The 18,781-nt window shown below is 35.8% G+C and overlaps 1 protein-coding gene across 10 annotated transcripts in view; it reads left to right on the top strand.

Annotated features, from left to right (window-relative positions):
- LOC108975753 (potassium voltage-gated channel subfamily KQT member 4) overlaps window positions 1-16,047 on the top strand; it is a 59,791-nt gene extending 43,744 nt beyond the window's left edge. For 2 of the 10 annotated variants that reach the window (XM_018944489.1, XM_018944514.1), the window contains exons 2-20: window positions 1,154-1,333; window positions 1,631-1,765; window positions 3,787-3,869; window positions 3,972-4,147; window positions 4,327-4,452; window positions 4,526-4,636; window positions 6,390-6,577; window positions 7,200-7,244; window positions 7,753-7,934; window positions 8,748-8,834; window positions 10,765-11,310; window positions 11,977-12,047; window positions 12,510-12,637; window positions 13,464-13,560; window positions 14,740-15,003; window positions 15,221-15,339; window positions 15,406-15,527; window positions 15,620-15,816; window positions 15,890-16,047. In XM_018944489.1, coding sequence (XP_018800034.1) covers window positions 1,197-1,333; window positions 1,631-1,765; window positions 3,787-3,869; window positions 3,972-4,147; window positions 4,327-4,452; window positions 4,526-4,636; window positions 6,390-6,577; window positions 7,200-7,244; window positions 7,753-7,934; window positions 8,748-8,834; window positions 10,765-11,310; window positions 11,977-12,047; window positions 12,510-12,637; window positions 13,464-13,560; window positions 14,740-15,003; window positions 15,221-15,339; window positions 15,406-15,527; window positions 15,620-15,816; window positions 15,890-15,979 — 2,904 coding nt within the window. In that variant the 5' untranslated portion in view covers window positions 1,154-1,196 and the 3' untranslated portion in view covers window positions 15,980-16,047. Of the gene's footprint in view, window positions 1-434; window positions 739-832; window positions 1,053-1,153; window positions 1,334-1,630; window positions 1,766-3,786; window positions 3,870-3,971; window positions 4,148-4,326; window positions 4,453-4,525; window positions 4,637-6,389; window positions 6,578-7,199; window positions 7,245-7,752; window positions 7,935-8,747; window positions 8,835-10,764; window positions 11,311-11,976; window positions 12,048-12,509; window positions 12,638-13,463; window positions 13,561-14,739; window positions 15,004-15,220; window positions 15,340-15,405; window positions 15,528-15,619; window positions 15,817-15,889 lie in introns of those variants that run through there. The other 8 variants (XM_018944482.1, XM_018944475.1, XM_018944459.1 and 5 more) reach the window with 8 other exon arrangements.
- The last annotated feature ends 2,734 nt before the right edge of the window (window positions 16,048-18,781 follow it).

Below are 18,781 nucleotides of genomic sequence, written 5' to 3'. Positions count from 1 at the left end.
CATGCTAATTTTTCGAAATTCGAACACATGAGTTCTTCTATTCTATGGCTTCACAAAGCCGAAGATGGCTAACCTAAGCTAAATTAACATATATAGGTCAAACTTTTGTCCCATATACTGATGATTTGACTTAACTAACAACATTTAGGTACTTTTCAAAACTAAACTCTTGGCAACTCTGTTAAATTCACTTATTGACTTTAAGTAAATATTAGCTGCACCAAATACTACTATGCATATGAAAACACATTTGTAATGATCACAGTTTCTATTTCTTTTCACTTCTTGCTTATCTAAGCAAAAATTCAACCAAATCTTATCTTCACTCTAACACGCCTTCTCGCACAAACAACAACTTCGGTACTTTTGTAAGAGTAAAAGGAAGCACAGTGAGCGTCATTCCCCGACGACTCATCATCTTCCAGCTCGAAGGTGTTAATTGAGTTGTAAACTTAAATTTGCATGTTCCATTAGATACAAAAAATTACTATTCCCGAGCGGTTAGTCGCGTACGGACGACACAAGCTGATGAGGTGCGTGACTAATGAGCTCCAGCAACAATTTGGCAAAAGTCTACTAAAGTAAACAAATTTAAACGAAAAAAAAAAACGAAGAAATATACCAACAATTGCGCGTTTTGTGTGAATTTTTGTGTTTGTTTTGGGTGCCTTTCAAATTGGGCTTATTTGCTTTACGGCCGATTTGAATTTACTCGCCGTTTAACACTTGCATTTTAAGGTAAATAACTGTCAAATATTGTGATGTATTCTGAGTACCTAAATGAGCCGAGCTTGGCTCAGCGAAAAGCGTAGCTTTCAAGTCGCGCGCAGACTGTCGTATGCGTCGGAGTTGCATTCAGCGCATTGTGGGTATATTCAGGAGGGATCGTTTTACCTTTGTGTTGTGTTGTTTGTGAAATAATCTACCGCAGGGAAGATTAATCATAAGAAGCAGTGATGCGACATGGATCCCGACAATGAGATGATCATTTTCTATGAGAAACGCTTTCATTGGAATCAAGCAAAGCTCTTCAAAGGATACTCTATGGATTTGTATGAATGTGGAATGACGAAACGCATAGCTTACCAATAAATTCTATATCCAAAAGAAGGGTTAATAGATGGATTCATTAATAATTTTTATTATTTTGCAGATCATGTAAGTCCAACCCAGCGAACGGACATCTTCGACCGCGAATGTCACTCATAGGGAAGCCGCTGACCTACAATCGCGGCACACGCCGTGACGCCCGCTATAGGCGGTTACAAAGTCGTGTATATAATTTTTTAGAGCGACCGCGCGGACTGCCTGCAGTTTTGTATCACATCATGGTGTAAGTATTATCATAATTCAATTCAATCATTTTTTTGTCGATTTTATTGCATTCCATTATTTTTTGGTTGGCATTTTCCTTGGCAAACGGCATGCTTTGAATAAATTACGCTATGCCGTTCATGAAATTTTATTCCTATATCAATGAAAAACTTATATACTCACACATCGTACATACATGCATATACATACCTCAAGCGCTTATATGAGTACTGTGTAAATAGACCGCATAACGTTGCGCAAGTCCATAAAGTAATTTCGTGTACAATCGTAATTTTTATCTTCTCTCTGTTCATAGGTTTTTTATGGTATTCACTTGCTTAGCTTTAAGCGTCTTCTCCACGATCGAAGAGTACGAGAAAGATGCAATTTATATATTATTTCGTATGGAGATATTAGTAGTAATATGGTTTTCGATGGAGTTCTGTTTCAGGTGAGTCATTATTTTAAATGAAAATTTACAGATGATTATATATTGAATATCGCCGGCAGCATCTAACTAATCTAATTGAGTGTGAAATATTTGTTGGTGTCTACTACAAATAGCTTATTATAATAAAAGTTGCAACGCTGCTCCAACTTAATAGTTATGAATAACTACCTTAGAAGTTACATAAAGTCAAATCTGCTAATGTTATTCCATACTATAGTGTCAGTCTATCTTAATTTTTGCCTTCACCAAGTTGAAACTTAAACTATCTGTTTCGTGAGTACTGTCTTTTTGAGCAACTTTTCGTTTCTCAGCATTTATCAAGAACTCTGTAAGCCTTAAACTGCCCTAAAATCGTCCAACTTTTCCATTTATGATATATTATGATAAAACATCGTTCTTATATCCACCGTACTTTTTAACTCTACAACAAATCATTAATCAGTTCCTCTTTACTTTTAAGTTAAGTTTAATGTCTTTTGGGAACCTTATTTTCCGATATGAGTGGCTATAATTATATTCGTGAAGTTTTTTCCAAAATTTTAACTGTTTTAAGAAAAACATGTCTTATTCTTCTCTTTTATGGCGTAGACACCGCTTACGCGGTTATAGCCGAGTTTACAACAGCGCGCCATTCGTTCTTCCTTTTCGCTGTTTGGCACCAATTGGAGATTCTAAGTATAGCCAGGTCCTTCTCCACCTGATCTCTTCCTATGTTTCCCCCGATGGATACTTTGTTGAATACTCCATACGGATGACATGACCTAGCCAGCGGTAGCACAGAGTCTTAATTTGCTGAATTACTTCCGTCAATGTTGGCATATATTTCGTACTGCTAATCGTTCTATCGAATGCGATATTCGCCGTTACCAATGTACAAAGGACCATAAATCTTCCACAGAATCTTTCGCTCGAAGACTCGTAACGTCGACTCATCAGATGTTGTCATCGTCCAAACCTGTGCACCATATAGCAGGACGGCAATAATGAGTGACTTATAGAGTTTGGTCTTTGTTCGTCGAGAGAGGAATTTACTTCTCAATTGCCTACTCAGTCCGAAGTTGCTCCTGTTGCAAGAGTTATTCAGCGTTGGATTTCGTGACTGACGTTGTTGTTGGTATTATTACTGGTTCCAAGATAGACGAAAATATCTACGACTTCGAAGTTATGACTGTCAACAATGACGTGGGAGCCGAGTCGCGAATTCGACGACAGGAGATATTTCGTCTTACCCTCGTTCACCACCAAGGCATTATCACCACTTTTAAATCGGACAAACCCCATTTAGCATGTTCGTTCAGCTTGAGCATAGTATTAATAGTGAACTTTCATCAAAATATTGTGACCTTCGGCTGGAACGTGGAACACTTTCTATTTGAGAGGCGGGTCCGACAAAAATAGGTTACTGAGCACTAATTATAATGGACATAACCACATTTTGAATAGATGTAAAGCACAAATTTATTTCTGTAATAAGTTAAGGTATGTGATATCCTCTTGAGGATGAACCTAGCGCTTCTTTGTCTAACCTTGACCCAATTGGATTATTCTATTCAAATGGCATACAAACTTTCATCCTAAACGCCATACTCAAATTAATTCGCTTAAACTCCACGTAAGTTGTGCTTATCAACACTTATGATGAACAGGAGCGCATTTCACAGGTGTGTCTAACTGTAAAGGATGTGTTGGCGAAGATCGATTACACGCCGAGTGCAGTTGTAGAAAATTACAACAAAAACAATAGCAACACTAATTCGCATTAGTTGTTGAAAGTACTGCTAAACTGCACCCACCTTTCCGGTACCTACAACTCCTTATAAATACGGAAATATAGATTTCTACAACAAATATGCAAATACAACAAAAAATGCTGAAACTAATTACTATAATTGCTTTCTACTAGACACCATGCGCATTTTTTTCATATTTGTGTCGTCTTCTTCCTTTTCATTCGCCCGATGCTTCCCGACCGTTCCCGTAAACATGAACGCATACACAACAACAACACCGACAACACACAGACTGTGGTCATCCGGCTGCCGTTCACGTTATCAAGGATGTGTGGGACGTCTGAAATTCGTGAAACGACCCTTTTGTATTATAGGCAAGTCAAACACCAACCGCGTCAACTAAATTAAGCCAACCGTTAATTAATTCATATCCTTTTTTGTTTGTGTGTGTGTGGGTTTTTTTTTTCACTTCGCAGATATTATAACAATAGCCGCCTCGTCGGTGGTGTTGGGCATGGGCACCTCGGGTCAGGTGTTCGCAACAAGTGCACTTCGGGGGCTGCGCTTCTTTCAAATACTGCGCATGGTGCGCATGGATCGTCGTGGCGGCACGTGGAAGTTGCTGGGCAGCGTCGTTTACGCACATAGACAGGTGAAATATTTACAATTTATTGACGATTAAATAATGCATTTGAAAAATTTGCGAAACTTTAATGAAAAATACTACATTTTTAATAAATATATCATTCCAAACAGAGCATAAAAATGTAATAATTTTTTTAAACTACTTCGTATAAATAACAAGTCTTCTATTTCCACTCTCTTTTACAGGAACTCATAACGACAATGTACATAGGTTTCTTAGGGCTAATATTTGCATCATTCCTCGTTTATTTAATGGAAAAAGATGTCAATAAAAAATTTAGTAACTTCGCACAGGCGTTATGGTGGGGTGTAGTAAGTAAAATTATACACTTTTGGTATATAATTTAACACCTATAAGCTAAATATATATATTTCTTTACTTAAGATCACTCTGTGTACAGTGGGCTATGGTGATATGGTGCCCGAAACGTGGCAGGGCAAATTAATTGCGTCCTTCTGCGCGTTATTGGGCATTTCGTTCTTTGCATTGCCAGCGGTAAGTTCAATAGAATATATATTATATATTATTAACCGATATGTCGCGAAAACAAAAATAAAAAAATTTTACAACTTGCAATAACTTAATAAAAGATATTACTTAAAATCATTGAACTGTACCTAACAGCAAGATCATGTCATTTAAAATTAAAAAATCGGCTCTCTCATACAGAAATCAAAGAATTGGTCCAAGCTTTAAAAAAACATCAATGACATATGTCTATATTGGGTAGTCAAATAACTATTTTTCCAATTTGTCAATAAATGTCGTTGCACCAATAAAATTTGTGAAGTTTACTGAGAGGACACTGTATCAATTGGTGTAGCACAACAATGGTTCGATCGCTTCCGTTCTGGAAATTTCGATGCGAAAGATGCACCAGCGCTCTGGTCGACTTATCTTTGAAAAAGTCATTATCAAACGATTTTGAAGCTCGATGTTGGGACAGAATTAACATCTGCGATTCTTTGCTGAAATCGATTTCCATTCTGAAGCGAATGGTAATAGGAGACAAAGAGTGGATCAAATACGACAGTAATGTGCTTAAAAGATGGTTCAAGTGTGGTGAAGTACATAAATGGTCGCTAAGCCAGGAATTACGCCTCGAAATGTTATGCCGAGTGTTTGGGGGAATTGGTAAGGAATCATCCACTATGAGCTGCTAGAGCCTGGTCGAACGATTGATTCTACATTTTACTGTCAACAATTGATGAGATTGAAGCAAGCTATCGAAAAAAACCTGCTAGAATGGATCAACAGAAAGGGTCTTCCATCAGGACAACGCTAGACCACACACATCTTTGATGACGCGGCAAAGACTGGGAGAGCTTGGCTGGGTTATTTTAATGCATCCACCATATAGCCCTGACCTTGCACCATCGGCATAACATTTGTCTCGATCAATGCAGAACTCCCTTAATGCACTAAATTTGGCTTCAAGAGAAGCCTACGAAAATTACTTTTCGCAGTTTTTCGACGAGAAACCAGAAACCAGCTTTACACTGATGGAATAATGTCTCTAGCGGAAAAATGGCAAAGAATGTTCGACCAAACTGGTACATATTGGGTTCATTAACCTTCATTATAAATATAAAAAAAATAACTTGAAGTCTGATTAGAAATACGAACGACTCTTTCGACTACCCAATATAACCTCGATAGACACTTGAAGGATAAAAACCTTAAGGTTTTGTATGTTAATATACAGACGCATATGGCTATATCATTTCAGCCCGCCCCTATGGTCGTTTATACAGCGTTTCTTCATGGGTGTTACAAACATACCCTGTTTAGGATATAATAACGAATTTAGACTGAAAAAATATGTCATCTCAGATCTATCAGATCTAAAATTACTCCAACAATTATTAAAAATAATAAATAATGTTCTTTCAAAATGAAATAAAAAATTCATGAAACTAGAAATCATGCAAAAATGCATCACCAAATGAAATTGATTTTTTTTTTTTAAATTTAAATTTCTAAATATCTCTGCACTCATTCGAATTTTATGCCGCAGACTTTACATATAAAACAATTACAAGCGTACACTTGACATTGTGCGGCAGCATCGACTTGCTGCCCTTATCATTAAAAAATATTTTATGTGTGTACTTGAAGATTAGTTTGAGCATTTTACAAGCACAAATATTTTTAGCGTTTTTGTGCGTCTGTCATTTTACACATGTGCCCCATGTAACACACTTTTTTGTATACATACATACATATTATATATTGTATGTATTTTTAGGGCATTCTTGGCAGCGGTTTCGCCTTGAAAGTGCAGCAGCAGCAACGGCAAAAGCACATGATACGGCGACGGCAGCCGGCCGCCACGCTCATACAGGCCGTTTGGCGTTGTTACGCCGCGGACGAACATTCAATATCGATCGCCACCTGGAAAGTACACGAAGTGCCTTTACCAAGTCCGCCCACCTCGTAAGTAAACAACACAAACTTACATATAAGCAAAAACTAGCAAGTTTTCCACAAAAAAAAAGAAAAAAAAAAAACACAGCTTTTTAGGCTTAGATTAACTAGTGAGTGCATTTATGTGGGCATGCTCCAGACTGTCGCTTAACCGCTTTAGAAACTGTCAACATACTTTCCACTTTCCTAGTCAAAATGGAAACCTAATTGTAGTATTGCTGGCGAAAATATACCTATACCTACGTAATAACTCTATTTGGCGCACTCTAAAGTGTTCCCTAAACACACAAACGCGCAAATTCAAATGCGTTCTACGGCACCAGAAACACGTTTTCACCTTACACCGTTTGCGCACAGCCAAGTCAGAGCACAACAACACAACCACCGAAACGCTTCACTTGTGCGCAGCAATTTTTCCACACACCACTGTACGCAAAAACACTTACAGCACGTTTACACTGAACTGAAATACGTACAAACGACATTTGATCGAAGAAATGTTAAATATGTTTCAAATTTAATTACACAAAACTTTTATTGATTTGTTTGGCATTAAGTTTTCTCTCCAATAGGTTACAACAAATAACTACAACTGTGTATATATATTTTTATATCTATTTTGTTTTTACAGTTCTGAATATTGGGATAGATTATTTAAGAATTTAAGTGAATATAGGTAAAAAAAAAATATTGAATATCTACTACATATATACACCAAACCTCGTATGTACACCACAATCAGCGCACACTTGAACACGAACTCTTAGAGCTACATACATAAGTGCCATAGAACACACAACCCAATTGCTCAAGACCCCCATAACACATGTACACTTACATACTTGCTAAGGTGCCTTAGAACTTTATGTAATACATACAAACATGTTTAGCATAGCCCTTAGCAGTTTCAAGCATATTTCCAATAAAAAGAAAATATACAAACATGTCAAAATGTGTGCGCCTAATGCCAATAATTGAACATACAAAACATAACACTTTAATAAAAAATAAAAAAATTGTATACTTTGTAGTCACTAGTGTAGTCCCGTGTAACCATGTCAGTGTTACTAATAACTCACTCTAAAATCATACAAAACTACTACTTTATGTATGTATGTAGCGCCTACATCCTACTTCCGATTCTATGTACGTATGTATGTATGTATATTTTTCTATCAATTTAGACGAGCGTCATCTAGCTTTAAGCACAATGCCTCATTCGTAACGCGTCTCCCAACCATAAGGCGGCACCGCAGCCAGAATATGCCACCGCGCGAGGTAAACACCATTATACCGCAAGGCCCGTCAAAGATCACCAAATACACGCGTACAATGCGAGAGATTAATACATCTGTGGAAAATTTGGGTATGTTTTAGTTGCCAACAAAAGCCACTAATCCAATCGTATGTAGTAAGACACACAACTTGCTTGCACCACTAAAACAACAGCAATTAAAACATACATACTTACATATGTCGTATTCATCATAGCAACAAATTTCAAAAATTCACAACGGTCAAAATGTGGACGCATCATCTTAAGAGTTCATACATAAATTCACCAAGCAAATCACTATTAACTAAATTATGACGAAACACCACAAGGAAGTATAATGGTTACTAATAAGTACTTAGTGATTTCGGCACACTTTCATTACATGCTCATTCCTCACATTACTTACGAGTACCAACTGTGTTTTATACCACTAGTCGCTATCGTTTTTTTTTTCTTTTGTGATTTTTCTTAGATCAAAAATTTTAATTTGCATATTTTCAAGTCTGTAATAATTTCAAAACAAATACGTAACTAATATGTTGGCAAAAAAATTTTAATTTTGGCAGTTACGCAGGGTTGCAACAGCAGTGCGGGGATTGCAGCATTTCAACTCACCCCCTCAATTATTGTTACGACACAATTGTAAATGTAGTGTTCGTTAATTCGTATGCACTCGTGTCACTAACGTTTATAGTTAGTAGTGTATAACTACATTCATTAATGTTGTTGTTATTGTTATGAAAAAATTAAGTAAATACAGAGAATTTTTTTTTTTTATTTCTAATTTTGTACTTTGTTTATGATTTTCTTAATTCAAGTTGATTATTTGGTGCCACTTTGTTCCACAGTACTTTTTGTTGTATTTTTTATTACTTTCTGCTGCCTTCTTCTGTACATTTCCAGAAATAATACAAAATGGCAAAACTTTAGATCCCTGTTTTAGTGAAGATTCGGTGGTAGAAACAAGTGTTTTGAAAAAGAATTCCGATGGTAAGTGCAGTTGTTGTCAATTTCACGTCATTGCATTGGATGTTGTCGTCTAGTTGTAATCACTTCTAACCAAAAAAAAATAAACAATAAATAATAATAATATTCTATTAATTAAAAATAGTTGAAGTCAGTAATATAATATACAGGGTGCATGGGAATAATTTACATTTGCATACATAATTCTTTACAGGAAAATCATGGTAGACTTTTGGTCGTAAATAATTTGCCTTTTTGAAAAGCTTCACATAAGTACTTATTAGCACAGTGCTATAGTGTTGACTTGGCTCTGACAATTTGATATTGTTTGAAGTATAATCATAATACGTTGTCTGTTGCTCATAATGTAGTCCTCTTAATAATTTTGCCTCTTATGTGTTACATTTACTTTGTATATGTTTTAGTTCGTGTTTTGATGTTTTCTTACAAAGGCAATATAGTTATATTATATTAAATTTCCAATTCACTTACTACATATATACATGCATATATTATTTCCACATTTTTTGGTTTCGAAAATTATTTAGCTTTCTTTCGACATACATATTTATTATTATATTTTCGTTATCTTATGGGCTGCTAGAACCACATGACATTTTATATAGTTTTCGTATGTAGATTGAAGGAGTTAGGCCTCCCGGGCCCACAGTTCTCAGGGTTTACTCGGCGCTTGGCAAGAACTTTCTCTCTGCTAACCGAGCTCTAGTCGATATCTGTTACAGAGTTTGTCCGGAAAGTAAAGGTACTGTTTTTTTTCGGAGCGTGCGCGTAGCGACTGGATTCGGTGGAGAGCTAACGAACAAGGGCTGTTCTATAGTCTCCGAGCACCTGGAGAGTCAGTAAAAACATTTTCGCGCGACGTATTTCTGTGAGTGGTGCAAGCCGAAAATGCAGCGTTCGTTAGAGCAGAGGTATGCGATGAAATTCTGGGGAAACTCGATAAATCTGCGACAGAGACGTTATGATCAAGCAGGCTTTTCCAGATTTTGATTTAGCAAGTGTTTCAGTGGCACCAGGCCATTTTGGAGAGTCGGAAAGAGGTCGCTGAAGAAGACCGTAAGAAAAAACAAATTCAAAATGAAAACATACTCATTGTCTTTTTTGACAACAAACCTAGACAAACCGTGAATGCCACGTCTCACGTGGAAGTCCTCAAGAGACTCAAACAAAGGGTCATTTGGGTCCAACAAGACCACTACGACAAAGCCCCGGCTCACACCGCCTCTCTTGTAAACAACTACCTAACCAAAGCTTACATTCCAACGCTTCCGCAGCCGCCATACAGCGCGGATGTGGCCCTCCACACCTTTTTTTTGGTTTTCTTACCTGATAAAGCTGATGAAGGGCAAGCATTTTGAGGCAACAAAGGGGATCCAAGCAGAATGCACCTCGGCTCTCAAGGCTATTCTGTAGAAGGAGTGTATTTTGAAAGTTTTTAAAGAATTGTAACGATTGGTTCAATAGATTTTTTTAAAAAGTTTTCAGTCCTATTACTTTCCGGACAAACCGTGTACATAAGTAAAGCAGGACGCGTACTATGAAAAGCGGATCTAGAAATGGCAGATTCTATCATTTATGTGTACATATTTCACCTTACTGGAGCTTCTCTGATTTCTAACACACTTACTACAGTGCCGTTACAGTTCTAAAGCTAGGCGTAGTATAGTGGCTATATACATATATATGTACTTTAAAATCCTTTGTACTCATCGATGTAGAGGCTTGAGATAATCAAGTGACGCGATCACATTGGAAATCCTCCGTAAATCCTTATATAATATATACCTCCCAAGCTAGTTGAATTTGAACTCGCTAGAGTTTGCTAGTACGATATACATATGTTCGCTAGCTATCTCTCTGAAATGATATGATATTTTTAAAGTCTGTATGTACATAAATGTTATCCAAACACTTATTCTCGTTTTACGCATAGCAACTCCCAAACCTCGACTAATCGATTATCAGCAGAGGTTCAGCTCTCTTTCTCTTGGAAGTTTTTGTAGGAATACAACAACGGACAACAACAAGCAACAACCACAACAAATGACGCAAACGCACACCAATACACCTTGTGCCACAACAACACAACAAAAACCAAATTCTTTCCGGAATCTCTGTTCGTCAGTTCTCAGTAATAACAAAGTTTCGAGCGTACAACCGCTACCGCCTAATAAGAACGAAATAGTGGTGAATAACGCAAGCAATAGCCCCTCTCCAGTACCTGTGATACTTTGCGGCTTCATGCAGGGTGACTTCTTCGGTTCGAATTTTTCACTGCCTCAAACGTCGACCTGCGACGAGACGCATAATAGTGAACTTTACAATCGGGCGCAGTACCTCGAGCCACGCCTACTGGCCAGCGTGCACGACAAGCGCGGCAATAGTTTGCGTGAAGGACGATGTCGCTTCGGTGGTTTGACCATTGGTGGCGGCGGCGGTGTCGGAAGTTGTGCACGTAGACGTGCTGGATGCACAGAGAGTGGGTACTCGTGTAATAACCTTATGGATACCCTTTATAGTCGAAATTGCTGTACTCAAGCAAATAGTATGTAAAGCTAATGTGGGCAAAACCGTTTCTAAAACGAAATTTGTGCCCACTACAGTATACAAGCTGTGTAGAAACCATGCTAGAGCCCAAATGTTATACTCGAAAGTGTCTCCGAAGATAAAACGGTTATTATTTAGTGTATGTTGTAATAAGTCAAATATTATTAGTTTTCCAAATATTTTCTTCTTTTGTACAAAAAATAGAGAACTTTTGGAATACTACTTTTGTTGTAACTGCATTCGATGTTTCGGTATTCTCAATGCAGACTGATCTAGCCCTCGTTAGTGCATACTCGGCGCAAAATATGTCTCCATCATTTAGCTACTTGTATTTAGTTGAATTCGTCAGTAACCTTAATACACCCCCACATACATATATTATTACTAAACTATTTGACATACTCGTGCCTAACTAATTATATCATAGGAACTCTCATTACATATTTACTCTACTTACTCTATACTCGTAATAGTGAATTTCATTGTTGTTGTACAATATTTGATTTGTGTCGTCGTAAAATTGTGATAAATGTATTTTCGTAAATGCGTACATACTATATTTATTTTCTTCTTTTCTGACATTTTTCTCTGTATGCAGATGAAGACGAGGAGCCGCGATATACGCAATTGACGAGTCAACATAAAACGGCCATACGATTCGTCAGAAAGGTAAGACTGCAGAGTAATCACATTCACAGCATGTATTTAATTACGAAGCGTAATGAAATACTGTACAGTTAAGCGCCAATGATAATCAGTTAATTGGTACAAGAGCATTAGATAATAAAAAGTGAGTCTGATAGTGCGCTTAGCCCATGTGGGTCAGGAACAAAAAATCGATAAAAAAATGCACTCCAAAGGATCATCAAAAATGAAAAGAGAAAATGCCAAATGGATTAAAGCGCAACCGTTTCCTTTAAATTTCCCGGTTTCTCTTCCGTTCTTCCATTCTGTTGCTTGAACTTCAAGTTTCGTTTGAACACCACCAAGCATGGATATCTGCGGTTTTTATGATCCTCCGCAAGAAAGCACACACTCGAGAAGCAATTTAGATGTATTTTACGAATATTTATAATGAATATACGAGTTAAGATCGCTTTTAAAAAACTGAAATCACTTTTATTTTCGCAGCTGAAATACTTTGTGGCTCGGCGCAAATTCAAAGAAGCTCTCAAGCCGTATGACGTTAAAGATGTGATGGAACAATATGCAGCAGGTCACGTGGACCTGCTAAGTCGGGTCAAAAATGTACATGCAAGGTATGGGAAAAAATATATACGAGGTGTATTCAAAAAAGTATCGTGAATTTTGTGTTTTTTTTTCAAAAATTATTTATTTATTCATAAATATCTATTTTGTCCCCTTCAAAGTAATCCCCGTGAGATATTATACACTTGTGCCAACGGTTTTTCCAATCTTCGGAGCACTTCAAAAAATATTTTTTTTTTTATCTTCTTCAGCTCCTACTTCGATGCCGTCTTTATCTCGTCAAGAGAAGCGTAACGTCGTCCTTTCATGGGCCTCTTCAGTTTAGGGAACAATAAAAAGTCACAGGGGGCGGGATCTGGGGAATACGGTGACTGCGGCATCATTAGTGTGTTGTTTTTGGCCAAAAAGTCGCCACAAGCAACGGTGTGTGAGCAGGGCCGTTATCGTGGTGCAAAAGCCAATTTTTGTCACATCTTCTCGGCCTTCTGAGAACATTTGGTACCCCCGATAAACGTTGCATCGGTCCAAGGTAGCTTCTCCGTATGCCACAGTCGACATTCGGAATGCATCCGCGCACTTAATTTCGTTTTTCACACAAAATTTGATAMAGGTTCTTTGATCCAWTTTTTTKAATAGGTAAAAATCGAAGACGATCCAAAACACGTGCAAGCAAAGCAGCTGTCAACAATTAAATTAACATTCAAAATGGCCGAGCTTGTCGGCATAAGTGAGAGACATGAGTACCAACATGACGCCACAAAAAATTCGAAATTCGAATATACGTAACCCGCGAAAATTCAAAATTCGCGATACTTTTTGAACACACCTCGAAAATTCAATTTATATAATTAAAACTTTTTTTTTTGAAATTTTCAGACTCGACCAAATCCTTGGTAAGCAAGGATCAAAATCAAAAGATGTTTACGCTTCTAAGATTAGTTTAGCTTCGCGAGTAGTCAAGGTAGAGCGACAGGTAAGAAACAGGCTTTAAATAGGTGGGTAAAAAAGCTAAGGTGACATACATTAATTTTTATGTTATAATTGCGATAATATGTTGCACGAGGAGGACTTCAAATTATCTCTTTCAACATGGTCCATCCGTTGAGTCCAATTTTGCTCCCTATATGACATATGCTCACAGGAGAAAGTCTAATGGTGGAATATCACATCGATGCGTGGGAAGTGGGGCCGTCTTGTTGAACGATATATCGCCCAGATCCCAAGCTTCAATTTCAGGCATCAAATACTTGTAGTCGGTTATCACAGCGTAATAACGGTGGTAATTGACGGTTACGTTCTCACCAGCATCATTTATAAAGAAATATGGACCGATAATTCCACCGGCCCACAAACCACATCTAAACGTTGTTCTTTTTTGGATGAAATGGCAGCTCTTGAGTTTCTTCAGATTGCTCTTCGTCCCAAATGCGGCAATTTTGCTTACTTACATACACATTGAGTCAGAAATAGGCCTCATAGCTGAACAAACTTTGAGTCGAACACGTCGGATCTTCTTGGAACTTTGCTGCGCCGAATCGACTCTCCAGGGTCTTCGTGCATTCTCTCAGCAACGGCTGCTATATTTTCTTCACTGTGTGCTGGTCGTGGTATTATCCAATTATGAATGCTGTGTATGAAGATTGGTGATGGTGTTGCGAATAGTACGCTCAATAAGCCGATTATGTTAACCATAAGTTAAACGAAGCGCTCGAAACACATTCGTTTACACGTGACTTTTCATAATAAAATTGAACGACTTGTAGCCGTAGTTCAGGTATAAGCCTCTCCGAGATGAAATGTAAAACTAAAATAGCATGAGAGCTTGACACGTTCCAAGTGTGATCTGTCAAAATAGAGCTATTGGAAAAAGTACATCTACTTCGATCACCCGATTTTTCCAGATCAACTTTAAATTTTCGGAAAATTTTTTCGAATATATATTATACATGTATCAATAAATTTTTTTGAAATTCTCAAGCGGATATAATCCCTTAAAACGCTTAGAAAACCACGAGGCTATACAAAAAAATACGTATAGACACATTCGGAGGATTGAAATAAATTCTAAAAAAGTCATTTTGCTTTTTTTACTCATTTCTTTTTACTACAAAATGCTAATTTTTTTATAGCGTGACTTTTCTTTAATTCTTAGGTCGCTGATATTGAAGAAAAATTAGATGTACTTATTAAAGCTTATATGGAGGATCGTGAACGCTTCTTAGCACTTCCATTGTCTACACAGCCTGTAGTTAAACATTCCAATAACAACAATGAAGATCACTCGAAACGGGGCGATTGGGCAGCGGTCAATAATAAACCTAGTAATAGTAATAATACTAATAGTACACATGCGACAATCAGTGCTAGAAGAGATTTCTTTTCGGCGACGAAAATCGGGGTCAGGGATGACAATAAGGTAAGCAGCTAACGGTACAAGTTAAAACATAGATAAAATCATGATATATTAAAATTGTCTTGAATATTTAAGGAGTGGTTTTCTCAATGTCCGGTTAGCTACCATCTGTCAGCTAAGTTCTGGTTAACTCAAGCAAGTAACCTATCGGTAAACCAGACATTCAGAAAACGACACTAAATTTTCATTGTTTGTCAATAATCGAATCTGTATTTTGCAGGTTTCCGATGCGCGTGCGTTTGCGCCATCCTTCGATTTAGCGTCAGTTAGTCCTTTTAAACTATATAGTGATAATGCCATATCCGAAATAGAAAATCCCAAAAAACGTGTAACTCTAAGGTGAATAATTTACATAAAATATAAATGTTTACAGTTAAAGAATTGTACATATTCAATTACATGCAGATCCGCCTCCAATCCTTGTGATAGAGGAATTTATAAAGAAGATAATTTTGCTATAACGATACCTGGTCTAAATGAACCCTTAAGTAGTAGCCTAAAACCGAATTTACGAAAGGAAAACTCAAGTAAGCTGCGAATGACTTAGTCGATAAATAATATTTTAAGTTTATCATCTATCTATCTAAATCAAAACTATTATTCAACATTTTTTTATTAGTTATACTCATCGATGAGGTTGAAGACTTCGAAGAAGAGGATCTTAATTGCGAAGGCGAAATGGATCATTACCCCTCATGGGAGATTGATAGTGATGCCGGTGCTAATGTTGATCTCGACTGCGAAGTGGCGGCTGAAGATACCGCTCTGCTGCAACAAAGATCTCATACAAAAATTATTATTACTTCCGTTACGCCTGTAAATACTTATAAGCATTAACAATTATTATTTAAATACAATATATAATGCATTTCTTCTTATTGTATTTCAGGTAAGCTCAGCAAATAATCTGACAGATTTAGATAATGAATCCGCAGACACGCCTACAAAATCATCATTACTTTTCCCGCAATCTGGTTAAATAGTAGAACTTAAATTAATTTATTTTTTTCTTGTTTATTCCATTTGTGTTCAGATTTAAGTAAAAACAATTTTTTAACTAAAACAAAAGAAAATTTAGAAAAGTTAATAAATCAAATTTTAAAACTCATTTAAATAGGAAATTAAAACGAATAAAATTAAATAATTAAAGAAAATTTTGTTTTATTTATTTAGCTTAAATATTGATATGTCTGATGGATGTTTAAGAAAAAGCAAATTATTGAGTTTATTATACTGAAAATGTGTGTGACCTTTTTTATTATTATTGCTAGAAGTAAGGGGTACTTATTTTTTATGATTTTTTTCTTTTTTATGAAACAGTTAAAATTTACTTTTAAAGCCCAATTGTACATTCTAGTCTGACATTTCAAGAATATTCTATTAAACTTTCATGGAGGAAAATTTAAAAAACACAACAATGGCAGTATTAATCTAGACCGTCGCGGAAAAAGTTAAAATTTGAAGAGATTACCTATGTATATACTCGTATATCGTTAGATAGTCGCTTTGGTGTAGTTTTTCGAAATTTAAATTTTTCACTTTTTGGCAACAGTTTAAAGGGAAACATGCTAAAACTTTATTTTTTGACAGAGGGTAGACTTCTTCTTGCGAAAGATAACATAATTAGTTAAATTATACATTTATTAAGATTTAGAACTAAGCTTGAGTAAGTTATTCTATAATAGCCCTGACAGACGACAGCGCTAATATGCAATAGTGTGCTTAATTTACATTTACTTGCGCATTTGACTGATGTTAATTGCAACTTTTTAATGCACAAGAATTGCGTGCATTTAGCCGAATTTACCAAATTTGAGTAGGCAACACTGCTCAAAATGGCAATAATTGCTATTTTTTGGCAGATGTCAGCATCAGAATCAGCAGTTTATATTGCTAATTAAATTACGGGGCATCTCGACAGGATGAAATCTATGTCTTACTAACTGTATTGCCGTGCCCATTGCCTGTGGAGACTCCACATTGCTTAACAATGTTAACAAAAACAAATTTTAATATTTTTAGGTGGCAGAAAATAAACAACGCACAGTTTCTATCCATTTTTCGCATTACAATCAATTATTGCTTTTAATTTCACTCTATTATCTTTGATTAATAATAAACGAATTTTTTCGTTAAATTTATATTGATTTCCCAAAAATACCAAAATCTCTATTAATAATTTCTTTTATTCATTTTTATTTAATTTCTTTTTTTTTTTTAATAAATAATCAAATTTCACAATCAGCTGTCTAAATGCACAAAATGCAAGTCTGTCACCATAAAATATTAATGCACATTCATGTTGCTTAATGCGTATTCATTTTTCTCGTCTGTCAGGGCTCTAAGTTTCCCAAAGGCAACTAACAGATAGAATTATGAAAATATATTTTATAACTTCTACTAAGTTACGTAGGGAGACCAATTTTGATAACATGTGGAGACATCTGGTAAGTTTGTCTTTATGGTGCGGTGGTGACCATACTGTTTTCATTTGGAAAATTCGGATTAGTATGTTATTTTGCGGTAGGTGACAAAAGTGTATTTTGTTATAAGAGTTTGTTTGATATATAATATGTAAGTATTTGTTAAGTCGAGTTTCGAATTAAGAAAATTTTGGTATGTATCAGTTTAAGAAATCGTTTACTCGAATAAATGTTTTTATTAAGTTTGTATTGCCACTTTTTAATAATAAATATGAAAATACGCATTATGTATTTTCACCCAAAAAAAAAAAAACGTAACATACGTTTACAGGCGAAAGAAAAAACGATATAAAATGGAAGCTTAAAACAATGTTTCAATTTTGGATATGGTTGGATAAACTGACAGCAATGGCTTGAAAATCTTGTACATATGAATTATATGATATACTGAATTGTAATCAATAAAAAAAATATAGTGAATTTGCTGTAATTAAAGGAAAAACTGTTTCATTGATAAAAAAAAATGAGAATTATCTTCAAAAAGAGTATTTGAAAATGAACTAATAAATGAAGGGAAAATTAACATGAACTTGCAAAAGCAAATTAAAAGAGCGAACAATTTGAAAAAAATAATTGTAGTTATTTTAAGATTGATAAATAAATTAATCAAACTAATAGGGATATTAAAGAGTGAGAAAAGAGTAAAAGCTGAAATACCTAACCTTCAGTGCAATAATAGAGAATAGGTTACAGTTAATATAACTAGAAATTACAATAGTAGATTAAATAATTTTCAATGGATCGCTGTCCCAGCATACATAAAGTAATATGTACTCACTCATTTGTTTTTAGTGGTGATGTCATTGTTATACTTAATTGATATTCCTAATGTGGAAAATATGTAATACCTTTGTGGAAGGAGAGCAGTGGCCAACAGTCAGACACAATTCCGATTTCTTTGGCGCCGCGATCTGAAGGTACCGTTGAAAACAAGAAGTTCTCCTGATTAAAAAATATATAGGGTTATAGGTACCGCAAACGCTTAGTTTACGAGATATTCGACTTACATTTCAAAAGTTCGAAAAATTCGAACATTACAAGTAGCTAAGCTATTTAACACACTTTACTCACATTTTTCTCTTCTAATTAGTTAAATTAAACTTTAAACTTTTAAATAAATCCACATTTTACATTTAGCTGGGTTTTTACCTAAAAAATCTGAATTTAAAAATTACATTTTACACTCGTTTTAAACCCATTTGGTTACCAAAAATTACGACGAAATGGAGCGCTACCGGAAATTCCTCTTTTTCGCAAAAATTCCTGTATTCATGCATATGGATATTTTCTTTTTTGAA

Source organism: Bactrocera latifrons, unplaced genomic scaffold (assembly GCF_001853355.1).
Source record: "Bactrocera latifrons isolate USDA-ARS-PBARC rearing strain unplaced genomic scaffold, ASM185335v1 scaffold_114, whole genome shotgun sequence".
Classification (NCBI taxonomy): Eukaryota; Metazoa; Arthropoda; class Insecta; order Diptera; family Tephritidae; genus Bactrocera; species Bactrocera latifrons.
Note: the sequence above shows the minus strand (reverse complement) of the source record. Positions and strands in the feature narration are given on the sequence as shown.